This window comes from Hyaena hyaena, unplaced genomic scaffold (assembly GCF_003009895.1).
Source record: "Hyaena hyaena isolate Hyena2069 unplaced genomic scaffold, ASM300989v1 scaffold_245, whole genome shotgun sequence".
Classification (NCBI taxonomy): domain Eukaryota; kingdom Metazoa; phylum Chordata; class Mammalia; order Carnivora; family Hyaenidae; genus Hyaena; species Hyaena hyaena.
The window spans coordinates 1,410,652-1,429,414 of NW_024080878.1; the positions used below are offsets into that span (position 1 = coordinate 1,410,652).

The window sequence follows — 18,763 nt, forward strand, 5'->3', positions numbered from 1 at the left end:
GTAAAAATAAGATATATGCCCAGTAATTTCGTTGACAAAGATGCCCACTGTCATTGCCACAATTCTCCATTGTAGATAACTGTCTAAATCAGCTAAATAAGAAATTTGCTTGTGTACTAAAAACAGTGAATTAAATGAAATACTTTTTTGTAGGTTTTGTGAAGAATTAAAGGAAGTGAGATTTTTCTTTTGTAAGGATTTTAAAATAATTGATTCTTGATTTTCATTCAGTATACATTACCACTGGAGCTGATAAATCAACAGAACCTGACAGAATGGATAGAAATTTTAAAGACTGTTGTGAACAGAGATGTACCTAATGTAAGTAAGTCTCTTTGTGTTCTTATATTACTTAAATATTTAATTTTATCTTTTGAAAATTTTAACTGATCTTTCCTGTAAATTTTTAAAGAGTTTATATAATGCACAATACAAATTATTCTAGATAAAGAGACCATTTTATTTGCTTACATATATGCATATACTAAGTAAAAAATTGTAAAGGGTTATTTCATATATTTCATATATTTAGGTACTTACATATAGATCAAGAGTTGTATGTTCTTCTGATTACATCATCTCACAGTGTTAGAAAAAAAATTTTTTTTTTTTTTAATGTTTTATTTCTGAGGAAGAGAGAGCGTGAGCAGGGGAGGGTCAGAGAGAGGGAGACACAGAATCTGAAACAGGCTCCAGGCTCTAAGGTGGCTGTCAGCACAGAGCCGGACATGGGGCTTGAACCCACGAACTGCAAGATCATGACCTGAGCCGAAGTCAGATGCTTAACTGACTGAACCACCCAGGTGCCCCCAAAATTCTTATGATAAAAATTTTAAAGATCTACTCTTTTAGCAACCTTCAAGTATACAGCACAGTATTGTTAACTATAGTCACTATGCTGAACATTACATATCCAGAACTTTTTTGTCTTGTAACTGAAAGTTTATGCCTTTTGACTACCTTCCTTAAATTTACTGTAGTAATCGTTTCACGGTATATGCATATATCAAATCATTGTGTTACACATGTTAAATTAACACAGTGATATATATATATTTTTTTTTAAGACACTCATAGTTTGATTTTATCCTAATAATTTTTCAGACACTCATGAATTGGGAAGAATTTGATTAGCAAGTTAATAAACCTTTATAGTTAGTTACATTGTTTTTTAAAATAACAGCTTTGTAGAGAGATAGCCATATTCCATAAGATATACCTTTTCAAAGTGTATGATTCACTGGTTTTTAGTACATAAAGAATTGTCCAGCTGTGTGTTTTTTAATTTAATCACAATTTTTAAAATAGCATTTTTTATAATCTAGTTTTCTAGAGAGGTAGGAGAATCATAAGTCCCAAATATATAATGTGTTTTAAGTGCTTTTACATACTTTAAATTATTTAATCCTCAAAAAAAACCCTCTGAATTCATTTTTTTTTTGAAGTTTTTTTTTTTTTTTTTTTTTTTTTCTAGGAGAGAGAGAGAGACAGAGTGAGCAGGGGAGGGTCAGAGAGAGAGGGAGTCACAGACTGAAACAGGCTCCGGGCTCTGAGCTGGCAGTCAGCACAGAGCCCGACGCGGGGCTCGAACCCACGAACCGCGAGATCATGACCTAAGCGAAAGTCGGACGCTTAACCGACTAAGCCACCCAGGCGCCCCTGAATTCATTTTAAATAGAGACCTAGACGGGTTATGTAATTTCTCCAAAATAATTTTATTAGTGGCATAAGTGAGACCAACCTCCTGTGTTTATTGCTTAAATTTTTATCTAAAAAAAAAAAAAAAACCAGTGTAGAAGAAATAAATAGGACTTTTCTCCTACTCTGCAAGAAACTAGTTTGGTGTGTATTTTTCTGTACACTTTTAACGGATACAAAATATAATTTTGTTTAATTTATTTTGAGAGAGAGGGAGAGAGAATCCCAAGCAGGCCTCATGCTGTCAGTTGCACAGCCCGATGCAGGGCTCAATCTCAATGAACCATAATATCTAATAATCTGAGCTGAAATCAAGAGTTAGATGCTTAACTCCATGAGCAACCCAGGTGCCCCCGTAATTTTTTCTTTTTTTTTTTTTTTAAATAGTTGATTGTCAAGTTGGTTTACATATAATACTCAGTGCTCATCCCAACAAGTGCTCTCCCCCATGCCCATCACCCCCTTCCCCTCTCCCCCGCCCGCATCAGCCCTCAGTTTGTTCTCAGCATTCAAGAATCTCTCATGGTTTTATTTTTCAGAGAGCATGAGAGAAGGGGGGCGAGAGAGAGAGAGAGAGAGAGAGACAGAGAGAGAGAGAGAGAATGAATCTTCAGCAGGCTCCATGTGTAGCCTGAGTGTGGCATTTGATCCCACAACCCTGGTATCATGACCTAAGCTGAAATCAAGAGTCAGTTGTTCAACCCACTGAACCACCCAGGAGCCCCACAAAATATAATTAAAAAATTTTCATTTATATACCCTACTTTTTGGGTATAATTTATAAATATGCGCATACTATAAATAGTCCACTGAGTTATCTGTTATATGTATCTATGTAATCACCTAAAATATTTGCTGGTAGTTAGTTTAGTCATTCCTACCATTACCATTCTAGCACCATAGATTAGTTTTGCCTGTACTAGAACTTAATAAAAGTAATTTTTTGCATTTATCTTGTTTTGCATAATGTATTTGTGGGATATATTTATGTTGTGTGGCAGTAGTTTGTTTCTTATGTATTCATGTTGTATTGTAGGTTGTTCTTTTTTATTGCCAAGTAGTATTTTGTTGTGTGGGTATACTATTATGTATCCATTCACAAGTTGATGGATATCTGAGTAGTTTTAAGATTTTAGTAGGACAAATGAAACTGCTATGAATGTTCTTACAGAAATCTTTTTATAGTCACAAATTTTCATTTTTCTTGAGTAAATGCAGTCTCTAAGACTACCTACGATCTCTAGACTCTTTACATCTGAATAACCATGAGTAACACTGTTTTTACTTTAGAAACATTTCATGTTACCTTTTAGAGAACTTTACCCAAATTTGACTTAAGAAAACTGAAAATTGAAGGATGCCAGTGGCTCAGTCAGTTAAATGTCAGACGCTTGATTTCAGCTCAGGTCATGGTATTATGGTTTGTGAGATAGAGCCCCAACCTGGGCCTGTTCTGACATTGTGGAGCCTGCTTGGGATTCTTTTTCTCTCTCCATCGCTCTCTCTGCCCCTCTTCCATTCTCTCAAAATAAATAAACAAAAAAAAGAGACTTATTTTTTTAAAATATATCTGTTTACATTTTTTAAATAAATATCTCTTTAAAGGAAACACTTCAAGTTGAAGAAGACGATAGACCTGAGTTACCATGGTGGAAATGTAAGAAGTGGGCTTTACATATCTTAGCAAGGCTTTTTGAAAGGTAAGCTTCTCTCTGTATATGATGATTTAAGTTTATTTTTTCAAGCTCTTGATTTTATAAGTGTTGATATATAAAGCACTATAAAGAAACAGTGTGGGGACACCTGGGTGGCTCAGTCAGTTTAGCATCTGACTCTTCTTTTCAGCTCAAGTCATGATCTCACAGTTTGTGGGATCAAGCCCTGCTTTGGGCTCCATGCTGACAGCAAGGAGCCTGCTTGGGATTTTCTCTACCTTCTTTCCCCTGCCTGCACACACGCGCGCATGCTCTCTCTCCCTTGCTGTTTCTCTCTCTCTCAAACATTAAAAAAAAAAAAAAGAAACAATGAGTGTTTTAATAATGTTCTTTTAGATATGGAAGCCCTGGCAATGTTTCCAAGGAGTATAATGAATTTGCTGAAGTATTTCTGAAGGCATTTGCTGTTGGTGTCCAGCAGGTAAGTCTAAGAATTTTTCTAAGTTGAAACATGGCATTATTAGGTTAATTTCTGTCTTGCTCTTTATAGTTTATTGGTATCCAAAGCTGAGTGAACTCTGTAGCAGTTCTCATTTTTGGTCCTAGGTGTTCATTATTCTCTTTAACTTTTTGAGCACCTCAATAAACTTCTATTTATGTGAGTTATATCTAGTGGTATTTGTCATATTAGAAGTTAAATTTTTAAGAGCATTAATTCATTTAAAAATAATAACAAACTTCTTATATATTTATAACACAGAATACATGTGATTTTTTTTTTTTTTAAGTAACTGTTTCCCCAAATGAAAAGTTTTTAGCAAAGGGAAATGGCATTATTAAACAGTTTTACTAATAGTGTCTGCCTTAAGAAAAGACAGATATATACTCATCTACCTATGTAATCAGTCTGTTTTGTATTGGTGGACATAAATAACAGTGTGGCATGTGCTCAGAGATAAGTTGGAAAAGGAAAGGCCTTTTTTTTTTAACTTTATTTATTTGTTTTTGAGGGAGAGTGCAAGCAGGGGAGAGAGACAATGAATCCCAAGCAGGCTCAGCACTGTCAGTGCAGAGCCTGATGCAGGGCTTGAACTCACAAACCATGAGATCATGACCTGAGCTGAAATCAGACTCAGACGCTTAACCAACTGAGCCGCCCAGGTGCCCTGGAAAGAATGTCTTAATAGACTTTTCATATCGTTGTGGAAATTCTTTGATACCACATCAAAATTTGGTAGTGGTAGTTCCTCTCTCTTTCTTTTTAAGCAAACTCTACAACCAACCTGGGGCTTGAACTCGCAAGTCCAAGATCAAGAGTTGCATGTTCTATGGACTGAGCCAGCCAGGCGTCCCAGGTGGTAGTTTCTTAAAGGTTAATTGCAATATAGAGTTTGTAAGAACAAATATTTTCTGGTACATTAACACCTATTGATCTATATTGCACTTTGAATGAGTCTTTTATCCATGCATGATTTTGTAATATATGGTCATTTGGAAAATTTTGAAAATTAACATTGGAAATGTTAATACATTTCATTATTCATATTAAAAAACAATTACAAGGGCACCTTGGTGGCTCAGTTGTTTAAGGTGTCTGACTCTTGATTTCGGTTCAGGTCTTGATCTGACAGTTCCTGATATCCAGCCCCTTGTCAGATTCTATACTGACAGCTCGGTGCCTGCTTGGGTTTCTCTCTCCCCCTCACCCTGCCCCTCCTCCACTCACACACTTTCTCTCAAATAAATAAACATTTAAGAAAAATTAAAAAATCATATTAGCTAATATCACCATTGATGTCATTGGAGATATTTTTAAATATTGGAAAGCTGATTAAGTAGATCTAAATGTTTAGGTGTAGAATTTGAGAATTCTAATTTTTGTTTGAAAACTCAGATTTTAGCACCAGTAACATTTTTTGGTTATTTTTGGTTATTTTCCTTGAAGGGTAAAAGCTCTTTTTTTCATTTTTGAGGAAAGATAAACACAGAAGTAAATAACCATAATACCATAATTTGTCACTTTTTCTTTCAAGTATATTGTGGTGTTTGATGGGAAAAACTATTGCTTCATTTTTTCTTCCAACCACCATACTTCGATATGTAGCAAAAGTGCTACATATATACTCCTCGTTTAATAATATTTATTTATATTTCTGATTCATGAAGAAAGCTCTTAAGGAAAGGTTGTTATGCAGTAAATATGGTTGTAAAGAATATGACAGCTGCTTGTACACTTTGGTGCCTGCCACTCCTTTATTCAGTTAGGCACCAGAAGTTTTGCCACCATTGCTTTTGTAACATTGATGCAGAGGTCACACAGTAAAAAGGGCAAGTAAAGTTTTAGCATTATTATGAAAATAGTTTTGACCTCACAGACCTATGAGAAGTCTGTGGGCCAAATCTTGACACTATCAAGTAGAATTAGAAATTATGGCAGACATGGTTTGGACAAGGTTTTTTGGGAGGTAACTAACAATACAGGGCTGTCTCAGAAAACTATGATAATGTTCAGTAAGTAACATATGGTTTTCTCTTTCTATACTTAATCAAAAACTAGTCATTTGACATAGTATTATGTTTGTTTATAGGAATACCTTGAGATTAAATATGGTTCTCTAATATATTATTTTAAAAATATTTTATTTTTATTTATTTTTATTTAAAAATAAAATATTTTAAAAATAATGTGGTTATTTTATAATGATGATTTGGGTATTAAGATATGTATGTCAGCACGGCTCCAGTGGCGCAATCGGTTAGCACGCGGTACTTATAAGATATGTATGTCAGATGTTTTTGCTGGCTTATAAGTGGTTAAAATTTCTATTTAACTTTTGTTTTTTGCTCAAAATTTTTTTCAAAGGTTTTATTAAAGGTATTATATCAGTACAAGGAGAAGCAATATATGGCTCCTCGAGTTTTACAACAGACATTAAATTATATTAATCAAGGAGTTTCACATGCCCTCACCTGGAAGAATCTGAAGCCTCATATACAAGTAATAATTTTCTATCTGAAATGTTTTTCTGGGAAATATAATAGAAATAACATTAATTATCATAAATACGAATAATGCATATTTTGTTGACTTATGTATGAGTAAGGTATTTGCTTTATTATAACTAGGATTTGATGGACTAAAATTTCATATTGTTTTTTTCTCAGAATACATAATTGCTACCTACAGACACATATATCTTATTTTATAATTACTTGCACAAAGGATAATAGTATGTACTTTGACAGTTGATCTGAGAATCATTGTTAAAGTTCTATATTAAGCTTTAAAATATATATTATAGGGTTGCTTTGGCTTTAGCACTTAACCAAAATTCAGGATTTAAATTGGAAGACTGACCTAAGGTTACTTTCTTAACTCTTAAATCACAGGGCATTATCCAAGATGTTATTTTTCCATTGATGTGCTATACAGATGCTGACGAAGAACTTTGGCAAGAAGATCCTTATGAATATATACGCATGAAGTTTGGTAAATTTTCACTTTCTTAGAAACAAAATGTCAGTAACTAAGTTTGTATAATAAGCCAAGGGGAGTTTTAAGGCCTCACCTTTGGTACTAAAAAATATTGTTTTAATGTAATTTATCCATTGTTTAGACTTCTTACAGTCTATTCATTAGTTATGGCATGATGATCTTCATTTTTTTTTTAATGTTTATTTTTGAGAGGAGAGAGGCAGTGCAAGCATGGAAGGGGCAGAGAGAGGGGAAACAGAATCCAAAGCAGGCTGCAGGCTCTGAGCTGTCAGCACAGAGCCCAATGCAGGGCTCAAAGTCACGAATTGTGAGGTCATGAGCTGAGCCAAAGTCAGACAGCTAACCGAATGAGCCACCCAGGCACCCTGATGATCTTCATTTTTAACAGACACAAATATAGTAGTGTTATTAAGTTACAGTTTGTGGATGTGTTTCTGGCAAATGCCAGAATTGTTGCAAATTCAAGATTATACCTTAATACTAAGTGTCTAAACTATACTTTGGATCTCATGTCAGTCATACGCTCGGGAATTGAGAGGATGCATATTGGAAGCTGTATCACATGGAGTCTCCGCATAGAACTAAGGAATTGTAATTTGGCTAATGTTGAATATTAGTTCTTGTTCCTACCAAAATCTTTTGTATTTGCAGTAGATGATTATTTTGTGACCATATTGTAGAAATTCTCACAGTAGAAGTGCTCTGTATTAAAGAAAATAATCATTAGGAGAAATTGATGGATTAACCTTTTAATTTGTACAGAAAAGACATGAAATTAGGCTATTGTAAAATTATATAGGAATCTGGGTTCATTTCCATACCTTGCATGAAGATTTAGAAAAATTTTAAGGTCTGTTTTGTACAGAGCATCATTTGTAAATTATGTGAAAATGTTTGTTGAAGAAATGGAAATTACTGGGTTTTGTATTAATTTTAAATTTATCTTTTAGATGTGTTTGAAGATTTCATTTCTCCCACTACTGCTGCCCAAACACTTTTGTTCACAGCTTGTAGCAAGAGGAAAGAGGTAGGTTATCTAATGTAGATAATTTTTGCTTTAATATTGAAAATTTGTTCAGATGTACACTCAGCTTTTAATGTTAGCCATGTAAGTCATTTTGTCTTTTTGATTTTGTTAAGGAGTGTTTGTAAATCGAGTAAAGTATTACTTTACTTTTTTAATCTAGGTACTGCAAAAGACAATGGGATTTTGCTACCAGATTCTTACAGAACCAAATGCTGATCCTCGAAAAAAAGATGGAGCCCTGCATATGATTGGATCTTTAGCTGAAATACTTCTCAAGGTATTTCTTCTTTTGTGTGCAAGTTATTAACAGTTTTATTAAGATACAATTCACATACCATACTGTTCACCCATTATAGTGTATCCTTTAGGGGTTTATATACACAGAATTGTATAACTGTCATCCCTAAGTGTTAGCAGTCACTTTCCATTTTTTTCCAGACTTCTCAGCCCTAGGCTACCCCTAATCTACTCTTTGTCTTCTGTATAAGTTTACCTATTTTGGACATTTTCATGTAAAGGGAATGCTATAATGAGTGCTCCTTTCGGAGTGGCTTTTTTCAGTTATCACAATATTTTCAAAGTTCACCGATATTGTGGCACATGTCGGTACTTTATTCCTTTTTGTTGCCAAATAATGTTCCATTGTATTGATGTATATTTATTTTATTTATCCATTCATCAATTGATGGACATTTGTATTGTATCCATTTGCAGCTATGATTATTTATATACACGTTTTTGTGTGAACATAATGTTTTTACCTTTTTGGGTAATACATACCTAGATGTCAAATTGCTGTCATTTTTTGAGAAACTGCCAGGCTGTTTTCCGAAGTAGTATCATTTTGTTTTTATCAGCCATGCATGAGGTTTCCAGTTTCTTTGTCTTCACTGATTCTTACGACCTTTTTTATTGTACTAGCCATCCTAATTGGTGTCAAATGATATTTCATTGTGGTTTTGATATACATTTCCCTGATGGCTAACAATATTGAGAATCTTTTTTGATGTGCATAATGGCCATTGTTTATCTTTGGTGATCTATTCAAATTCTTTGCCTATTTTCTAACTAGATTATTTGTCTTTGCATTGTTGAATTGTTAAGAGTTTTTTGTATATTCTAAGTACTAGACCTTTCTAGGGATGCCTAGGTGGTTCAGGTGGTTGAGCATCCAACTTCGGCTCAGGTCATGATCTCACGGTCTGTGAGTTTGAGCCCCACGTCAGCCTCTGTGCTTCCAGTTCAGAGCCTGGAGCCTGCTTCAGATTCTGTGTCTCCCTCTCTCTCTGCCCCTCCCCTGTATGTGCTCTGTCTCTCTCTCAAAAACAAATAAACATTAAAAAACAATACTAGACCTATTTCATAATGATTTGCAGGTATTTCTGCCGTTTTGTGGGTTATCGTTTTACTTGATGTCCTTTGAGGTACACGTTTTGATATGATTTTGAAATTATGTCCAGTTTATATTTAGTTTTGCTACTTCTGCTGAAGTTACTTCTTTTTGCAGGAATTATTTCCATGTTTTTATTAGATATGGGGGGTTTTCTTTGAAAAATTTATCTTTAAAGGAAATTTATAAACATGAATGTATCCATTTGCAATCTAGGAACATCATGTTTTTTGACATAAATTTTCCAGTAAAGAATGACCCTGAGTTATAGATTTATGTTTAAGAACTTCAACTTAATTGTATACATTGTGTCTGGCTTCATAAATTTAAAATTTGTTTTTGCTTAAAAGTTAATAAATGGTAACCAAAGTACAAGTAAATATTTAGTCACAGAATCATCCAACTCCCAAGAATTTTGTTCCATGTCACCATTGTAGGTACATTTTGTGTATTTTTCAGCTCTTCTTATACCTGTCTATTCATCCTTCTGTTAGTTTATAAAGACAGTGGTTACTTGTTGTATTTTGAGTGAGTGGTCTTGAAAAGTACAGATTTTTCTGTTTTAACTTTTTATTTTTAGGTAATTTTAGACTTACAGAAAAATTGGAAAAATAGTTCCCATTAGTCTTCCTCTACTGTTACCTACCATTTTAGATAGCCGTACCACATTATCACAACCAGGAAATTAATATTGCTAGAATACTATAAACTAATCTTACAGATCCCTTTCACATTTTGCAAGAATTCCCTCTAAGGTCCTTTTTTCTGGTCCATGATCTAGTGCAGGATCCCACATTTCATTTAGTTCCCATATCTTAGTCTTTAGTTCTTGAAGTGTTTATTAATTTTTAATGTTCATGAAATATACAATTCCAGGAACTCTTAAAAAAGCTTGTTACCACTTAAATAGAAAAGATCCTACTTTAAGATTTATGAGAATGTCTTTTTAGATACCAGATTAACATTGAAAGCAAGGTCTTTTCTCAATCTGTGTTATATTCCTTTAAGAACTTTTCTAGAGAGGTTTTTTCATTGTGATAGTTATTATAAGGTAAGGAATAAAATTAACCAAGAATAATCTTACGTTATTCAAACATGATTGTTGTTAAGATTTGGCGTAATTATTTTCTAAGCAAATGAGGTAAAAGATTAAAGAAAAGGTATTCAATGTTTTTTGATGGTGATGTTTGAGAATGAAAAAATTAGATATGGATACTGAGGTACAAAGAATCAGACTAAATGTATGTTTTGACATCAGTAGTGATTTTTAACATTAGTGTACTTATTTGGCATTTAAGGTTATATTTGGAATTCTTTCAATAATAATTGTTTTATATTTGCAGAAAAAGATCTACAAAGATCAGATGGAATACATGTTGCAAAATCATGTATTCCCTCTCTTCAGCAGTGATCTAGGCTATATGAGAGCAAGGGTATGTTTTGAAGCTGTATTAATTTATATACTTCTGCCTTGCAATGAATAACTGCTTATGTGGACTTTTACGTGGAACCTTTTTAATGCTCACCTTAAAAGCCATATTTCATTTATCTCTGTTTCATGTAAATATTTAAATGGCTGCTGTAATGTGTGCATGGTTTTCATCTGTGTCTGATAGCAGTGTCTGCCTGTGTTTTGCATTCAGATCTTGCTATCCACACAAACATCATGCAGCCAAAGAATAAGTTGGGATCATAGTACTGGTCTAGTGTTGTCTCTTTGGACATAACTACCACTGTCCAGCCTCCAAATTCCCACACACACAACTTTGGGAATAGAGGTTCTGTAGCTTCGGGCATTTTAATGTAGTATATTTATAGTAACTCACTGCATTGTTTTTTTTTTTTTAAAGGCTTGCTGGGTCCTTCACTATTTTTGTGAAGTGAAGTTCAAAAGTGACCAGAACCTACAAACAGCCTTAGAGCTGACTCGAAGATGTCTGATTGATGATAGGGAAATGCCTGTGAAAGTGGAAGCTGCCATTGCACTTCAGGTGTTGATCAGCAATCAAGAAAAGGGTAAAGAATTTAGCTCTCAAAAATAATGCAGTGTTTTTACACATAATTGTACAAGGCATCCTAGAAACTTGATACCTTGTCTTTTATGTGCAAGTACCTATTTTTTATTTTATATATATCAAGTTTTAAGGAGTTTTAGTTGTTTCCAATTTCCTTTCTCTTTTTTTTTTATCACAGCTAAAGAATATATCACACCATTCATCAGACCTGTAATGCAGGCTCTCCTTCATATTATAAGAGAAACAGAAAATGATGATCTTACCAATGTAATTCAGAAAATGATATGCGAATATAGTGAAGAAGTTACTCCTATTGCAGTAGAAATGACACAACATTTGGTATGTTTTTTGAACCAATCACTTACTCATTACTTACAGCAAATATTTTAAAGTTTATTTATTGTGAGAGAGAAAAGAATGCAAACAGGGTAGAGAGACAGAGAGGGAGGGAGGGAGAGTGAGAATTCCAAGCAGATTCTGCACTGTTGGCACAGAACCTGATGTAGCACTTGAACCCACAAACTGTGAAATCATGACCTGAGCTGAGATCAAGAGTCTGTTGCTTAACCAACTGAGCCATCCAGGAGCCTCAAGAATATTCCTATACTGGGCACATGTACCCCAATGTTCATAGCAGCACTCTCAACAATAGCCAAAACATGGAAAGAGCCTAAGGGTCCATCAACTGACGAATGGATCAAGAATGTGTGGTTCATCCATACAATGGAATACTACATGGCAATGAGCAAGAATGAAATCTGACCATTTGTAGCAACATGGATGGAACTTGAGGGTGTGATGCTGAGCGAAATAAGGCAGAGAAGGACAGATACCATATGTTTGCATGAATAGGTGGATTATGAGTAACTTAACGGAGGGCCTTGGGGGAGAAGAAGGGGAAAAATAGTTGGGAAGAGGGAGAGAGGCAAAACAAACCATGAGAGACTCTTGAATGCTGAGAACAAACTGAGCACATTCAAGATGAGGGTAGGGGAAGGGGGGTGATGGGCATGGAGGAGGGCACTTGTTGGCATGAGAACTGGGTGTTATATGGAAACCAACTTGACAGTAAACTATTTAAGAAAAAAAAAAGAATATTCCTATACTGAGAGAAAGTGTAAGCTATAAAAAGGTGAAGTAACTTGCCCAAGCTAGAATGGTGGAACTGGGACTCACCCTTGAAGTGTACACGTCCACAACACACATTCGTGTGTGTGTGTGTGTGTGTGTGTGTGTGTTATATAAAGTAATTTTTTTTAAGTTCATTTATTTAGAGTGAGACAGAGATAGCATGAGTCAGGGAGCGACACAGAGAGAGAATCTTAAGTAGGCTCTGCCCTGGCAGTGCAGTGTTTGAACACCATGGAGCTGTGATATCATGACCTGAGCCAAAACCAAGAGTAAGACCCTCAGCTAACTGAGCCAACCAGGTGAACCCCCTCTCCCCCGACCTCTTTAAAATATTTTGGGAATTGAGAGTGTGAGCAGGGGAGAGGGACGGGGTCGGGAGGAAAGAATGAATCCCAGGCAGGCCCCATGTTGAGTGTAGACTCAATCCGACCCATGACCCTGGAATCATGACCTGAGCTGAAATCAAGAGGCGGACACTCAGGGTGTCTGCTTAGCTCAGTCGTTCAGGAATCCTACTCTTGATTTTGGCTCAGGTCATGATCTCACGGTTTGTGGGTTCAAGCCCTGGGTCAGGCTCTGTGCTGAGTGCTGACGATGTGGAGCCTGCTTCGAGTTCTGTCTTCTGTCTCCCTCTCTCTTTGCCCCTTGCCTGCACATGTGTGCATGTGCTCTCTCTTGTCTCTCTCCTTCTCTCTCTCTCAAAAGTAAAAAAAAAAAAATAATAGAAAAGTCAAATATTCAACGGACTATATATATTTATATGTTTATAATATATTAAACTGATTTAGCTGACTCCATCCTTTGTTTCTCAGAAGTTTCTTGGAAAATGATTGAATTTTGTAACAAAAAACCTTGATTAATATGCCTGTATTTGGCAAATCAAAACCACACTGAGATACCACCTCACGCCAGTCAGAGTGGCTAAAATGAGCAAATCAGAGAACTCTAGATGCTGGCGAGGATGTCGAGAAACGGGCACCCTCCTACACTGTTGGTGGGAATGTAAACTGGTACAGCCCCTCTGGAAAACAGTGTGGAGGTTCCTAAGGAAACTAACAATAGAACTCCCCTAGGACCCAGCAATAGCACTGCTAGGAATTTACCCAAGGGATCCAGAAATGCTGAGGCATAGGAGCACATGTACCCCAATGTTCATAGCAGCACTCTCCACAATAGCTAAAACATGGAAAGAGCCTAAGTGTCCATCAACAGATGAATGGATCAAGAAGATGTGGTTTATCTATACCATGGAATACTACATGGCAATGAGAAACAATGACATCTGGCCATGTGTAGCAACGTGGATGGACCTTGAGGGTGTTATGCTGAGCGAAATAAGTCAGGCAGAGAAGGACAAATATCATATGTTTGCACGTATAGGAGGATTAGGAGGAACTTGACGGAGGAACAAGGGGGAGAAGAAGGGGGGAAATGGTGGGGGAAAAGGAGAGAGGCAAACCATGAGAGACTCTTGAATGCTGACAAAAACTGAGGACTGATGGATGTGGGGGGTAGGGGGGATGGGCATGGAGGAGGGCACTTGTGGGGATGAGCACTGGGTGTTATGTGGAAACTAATTTGACAATAAACTATTTGTAAAAAAAATAAATAAATAATTTAAAAAAATATGCCTGTATTTGGGCATTATTGAATGTTAGCCAATAAAATTAATAAAAATATTCTCAATTTAAAGACTTTCTATGCGTTGCCTCTTTTGATCCTCACAGTATCTCTGTGAGATGTTAGGAAACAGGTCAAGTAACTTTAAGGTTACCTAGTTAAGTGGCAGCGCTGTACTGTTTGATTATACAGTCCAGACTCTTAATTATTATTAACCAGTTTGGTGATATAGATTGGTTTTGCTATTCCAGTGAAAACATTTTAAAAATGAAGTTTTAGAGCAAAATGTGTTTATACTGCTTTAATGGTAAGCTTAAATTATATTCTTTTGAACCTAGGCAATGACATTTAATCAGGTAATCCAGACTGGGCCAGATGAAGAAGGAAGTGATGACAAAGCAGTTACTGCTATGGGAATCCTGAATACCATTGACACACTTCTTAGTGTAGTTGAAGATCATAAAGAGGTAAGAAAATGATCCAACATTACAAGGTTTTGATGCAGGTTTTAGGGAATTTAAAGCCATTCTTCAGCAACTGTACTACTGCTTTTGTTTCTTAATTATGATATACTACACATAACATAAAGTTTACCATCTTAGCCATTTTTAAGTATATAGCTCAGTGGTGTCAAGTACACAGTGTTCTGCTACCATTACTGTCATCTTTCTAGTTTTCTTCTTGAGAGATAAAGCAAGTCAGGGAGGAAGAGAGAAGATCCCAGAAAAACTCTTCAGTGTCACTGCACAGCCCAGTGTGGGCGTGGAACCCGTCATGAACCATGAGATCATGACCTGAGCCAAAATGAAGAGTCGAATGCTTAAACGACTGAGCCACCCAAGCGCCACTCAAATAAACATTTAAAAAATGAAAATTAAAATGAAAAAACTTAAGACATAAGGATAAAGAACAGAGAAAACTCTAATCAATAATACCCTTTAACTATCACCTAAGTTTATTAGATTTTAAAATTTTGTATTATATCCTTTAAATTTTATTTCTACTATAGTAAGAAAAATAATTTCAGGTAGATGTTATTGAATTCCTTGAGGTACCACTTTCCAGTCTCATTTCCCTGCTTCTTTCCCTTAGAGGTAACCAGTATCCTGAATTTGGTGTTAAGAATTCCAGTGCATGTTGGTGGGAATGTAAACTGGTACAGCCCCTCTGGAAAACAGTGTGGAGGTTCCTCAGGAAACTAACAATAGAACTCCCTTATGACCCAGCAATAGCACTGCTAGGAATTTACCCAAGGGATACAGAAATGCTGAGGCATAGGAGCACATGTACCCCAATGTTCATAGCAGCACTCTCCACAATAGCTAAAACATGGAAAGAGCCTAAGTGTCCATCAACAGATGAATGGATCAAGAAGATGTGGTTTATCTATACCATGGAATACTACATGGCAATGAGAAACAATGAAATCTGGCCATGTGTAGCAACATGGATGGACCTTGAGGGTGTTATGCTGAGCGAAATAAGTCAGGCAGAGAAGGACAAATACCATATGTTTGCACGTATAGGAGGATTAGGAGGAACTTGACGGAGGACCAAGGGGGAGAAGAAGGGCGGAAATGGTGGGGGAAAGGGAGAGAGGCAAACCATGAGAGACTCTTGAATGCTGACAAAAACTGAGGACTGATGGATGTGGGGGGGAGGGGGGGATGGGCATGAAGGAGGGCACTTTGGGGATGAGCACTGAGTGTTATGTAGAAACTAATTTGACAATAAACTATTTTTAAAAAAAAAAAAAAAAAAAAGAATTCCAGTGCAGATACTATATCCACAAATCCTGTCTTCAAGTTATCTGCAAACTGCATTTTGCAATATGACATTTTTTTGTAAGCTATTTGTATTCTAGACTATAATTGGAAATAGACAGAAGCCATGAGGAATTCTGTAGCTGCCTTATGGTTAACAAATCAATTGTCACTATATATTTGAAGACTTGACAGTGTTGTAAGTATTTGAAATGGATGTCCGGGTTCTGTATTCAATTAGTAAATTTTATCTTTCTCCCCTCCCCACCTTTTAAACATTCTGATGGCTTCCATGGATTCGGGATCTGATTGAGGACCATACTGACAGTTAAAGAGAAATTTGTATTTTCAGTCTTTCTTAATATGGCTTGGGGCATGGTTCCCTATATCTAATGTAATTATATAAATAAGAGTTAATTATATAAATAAGAGGTGACTTAAGAATTGGTGGGCATGGTAGGAATAATGCCTTCTTTGGAATAATTTTGCTGTTAGCCACTGACAGTGACTTTTCAGTTACATCTGGAATGATTATATATAAACACAGAATGATGTGGATCCTTTATTTTCATAATTATTTACATTTCCCCAGGATATTATTTTTTCCTTTTTAAGTAAACTACATGTTATTCCTTGTGTTTGTTTCATTATAATGGTATTTCATTAAATTAAATTCCATATTGACCCACAATTTTATAATGAGTCACTTCAAAACAAAGATTTAAAATGATTTCTTAAGGGGCGCCTGGGTGGCTCAGTTTGTTAAGCATCCGACTTCGACTCAGGTCATGATCTCGCGGTTCATGAGTTCGAGCCCTCTGTCGGGCTCTGTGCTGACAGCTCAGAGCCTGGAGCCTGCTTCGAATTCTGTGTCTCCCCCTCTCTCTGTCCCTCCCCTGCTCATGCTCTGTCTCTTTCTGTCAATAATAACAAATAAACGTTAAAAAATTAAAAATAAAATGATTTCTTAAAATACTGACTTTATATTTCAATAAGCAGTGAATTACATTTACATTATTTAATAATTCAGTGATATAAGGCAGTTACAGAAGATTTTTTTCTTCTCTTTTAGATAACCCAACAGCTTGAGGGCATCTGCTTACAGGTCATTGGAACTGTTTTACAACAACATGTCTTAGGTATATACCTCTGTGTTTAGAATTCCTGCTTTTTTACATCAGCAAGCATTGTCCTAATGACTTCATACTCTCTTTTAGAGTTCTATGAGGAGATCTTCTCTTTAGCACATAGTCTGACATGTCAACAAGTATCTCCACAAATGTGGCAGCTACTACCTCTGGTATTTGAGGTTTTTCAGCAAGATGGGTTTGATTACTTTACAGGTAAGTCAAGTCAGCATAGAAATACTGAGAATTTCCCCCCAATTTGACTCATTTTTAGTATATCACCTGAACATATGCTATTGAATATTCTAAGTGCTTCATTTGTTTAGATGTTACCACTAGCAGTTAATGCTCAAGGATGATAACATTGATTTACATTTTGTATTTTGATTAGTTATCCTTTTAGGTTTGTTTTCTTTAACACATAGTCTCACCTTCTTGTCCTCTGTTAGTCTTTTTTGTATAATAGATAATAATCTTTGTATAGTATATACCACCTATTATTAGTTAGGGACCAAACAACCTTATATTTGCTTTCTTTTCCTAAGAAGTTTTTTTTTTTTTTTTTTTTTTTTCAGAAACAAAGTATTTATATTAGTAAAGATAGTTAACTTTTATTAATTATTTGGTTTAATTCATTTTTTAAATATTTTTTATGCTTTTATTAATATAGATATGATGCCTCTGCTTCATAATTATGTAACAGTTGATACAGACACACTTCTCTCGGATACCAAGTATCTTGAAATGATATATAGTATGTGTAAAAAGGTAGGTCATATTTAAGTAATTTATGGATTAAATTTATGGATTAATTAATTTAAATACATTACATTAATTAAATGTTAGGATACATACAACATCATCATACATTCAGCTGTTACTACAAAAAGTATGAAATTGTAAAGAGTGAAGATACATGATACATTATGGCAAATATATGGTTCTGACAGAATAAGAGCTTTAAAAGCTACAAACTAAAAAAGACTGATTCCCAGATGCCACAGTAATGGCTTTGACACGTATTTGTTTTCTGCCTGACATTTAATTGGACTTATAAATGTTTTTTGATTTTTAGAGTGCCTGGAGCTTACTTACTTTAGCCTAGTTCTTTGCTAGGCTTTGGATCAGAAGAAGGAAAGAATCAAGAACTGATTTTTTTTGATGTTTATTTATTTTTGAGAGAGAGAGCATGAATGGGGGAGGAGCAGAGAGAGAGAGAGAGAGAGAGAATTCCAGGCACAGAACCTGATTCAGGGCTTGAACCCACAAGCAGTGAGACCATGGCCTGAGCTGAAATCCAGGAATCGGACACTTAACTGACAGAGACACCCAAGCAGACTAGTTATTTTATTTATTTATTTATTTATTTATTTATTTATTTTTAATAATGTTTTTCTAAAACAGACGGTAGGGAATAAAATTGTTGAATTTGGGTCCTTCAATATCAATCAGTATAATTGGGTAGCATTTGCATTTCTAACAGTGTTGAGAGGCAGCAGGCTGTTTAATACCAAGCATTTTAAAAAATGATTTTGTTCCATGGGTTTTTTAAGATGGGTTTGTCTCATTGATACCTTTTCTTTTTGAACACTTTGTCACAAAATTATTATCTGGTATATTATTATTTATTGCCAATTACAGTTCATGTTACTACTCTGGGAACACTGATATCCATACTGTTTATTTTCCTTAACACTTCGAGTCCTCTGGTGTTAACTAGCACAAGTCCAGAAATTTCTTGTCTGGGAGCAGCATTTGCCATCAATAGACTGCTTTTTCTTCTCCTTTCTCATTTCAATGACACTTTTTTATTTTGTGACACTTGTAGAGAGAAAAGGCTT

The 18,763-nt window shown here is 35.3% G+C and overlaps 1 protein-coding gene and 1 non-coding gene across 2 annotated transcripts in view; both read left to right on the plus strand.

Moving 5' to 3' along the window:
• The window catches only part of IPO7 (importin 7), a 51,316-nt gene that overhangs the window by 23,570 nt on the left and 8,983 nt on the right, over positions 1 to 18,763 (plus strand). The window contains exons 6-19 of the mRNA XM_039244614.1: positions 232 to 321; positions 3,304 to 3,398; positions 3,750 to 3,834; positions 6,217 to 6,351; positions 6,744 to 6,843; positions 7,800 to 7,876; positions 8,037 to 8,153; positions 10,610 to 10,699; positions 11,117 to 11,282; positions 11,460 to 11,620; positions 14,371 to 14,499; positions 16,868 to 16,934; positions 17,013 to 17,138; positions 17,593 to 17,690. Of these exons, the coding sequence (XP_039100545.1) occupies positions 232 to 321; positions 3,304 to 3,398; positions 3,750 to 3,834; positions 6,217 to 6,351; positions 6,744 to 6,843; positions 7,800 to 7,876; positions 8,037 to 8,153; positions 10,610 to 10,699; positions 11,117 to 11,282; positions 11,460 to 11,620; positions 14,371 to 14,499; positions 16,868 to 16,934; positions 17,013 to 17,138; positions 17,593 to 17,690 (1,536 nt within the window). The remainder of the gene's footprint in view (positions 1 to 231; positions 322 to 3,303; positions 3,399 to 3,749; positions 3,835 to 6,216; positions 6,352 to 6,743; positions 6,844 to 7,799; positions 7,877 to 8,036; positions 8,154 to 10,609; positions 10,700 to 11,116; positions 11,283 to 11,459; positions 11,621 to 14,370; positions 14,500 to 16,867; positions 16,935 to 17,012; positions 17,139 to 17,592; positions 17,691 to 18,763) is intronic.
• LOC120240055 lies at positions 10,845 to 11,028 on the plus strand. The gene has a single exon (XR_005530571.1). It is a non-coding gene; the product is annotated as a small nucleolar RNA SNORA23 (small nucleolar RNA).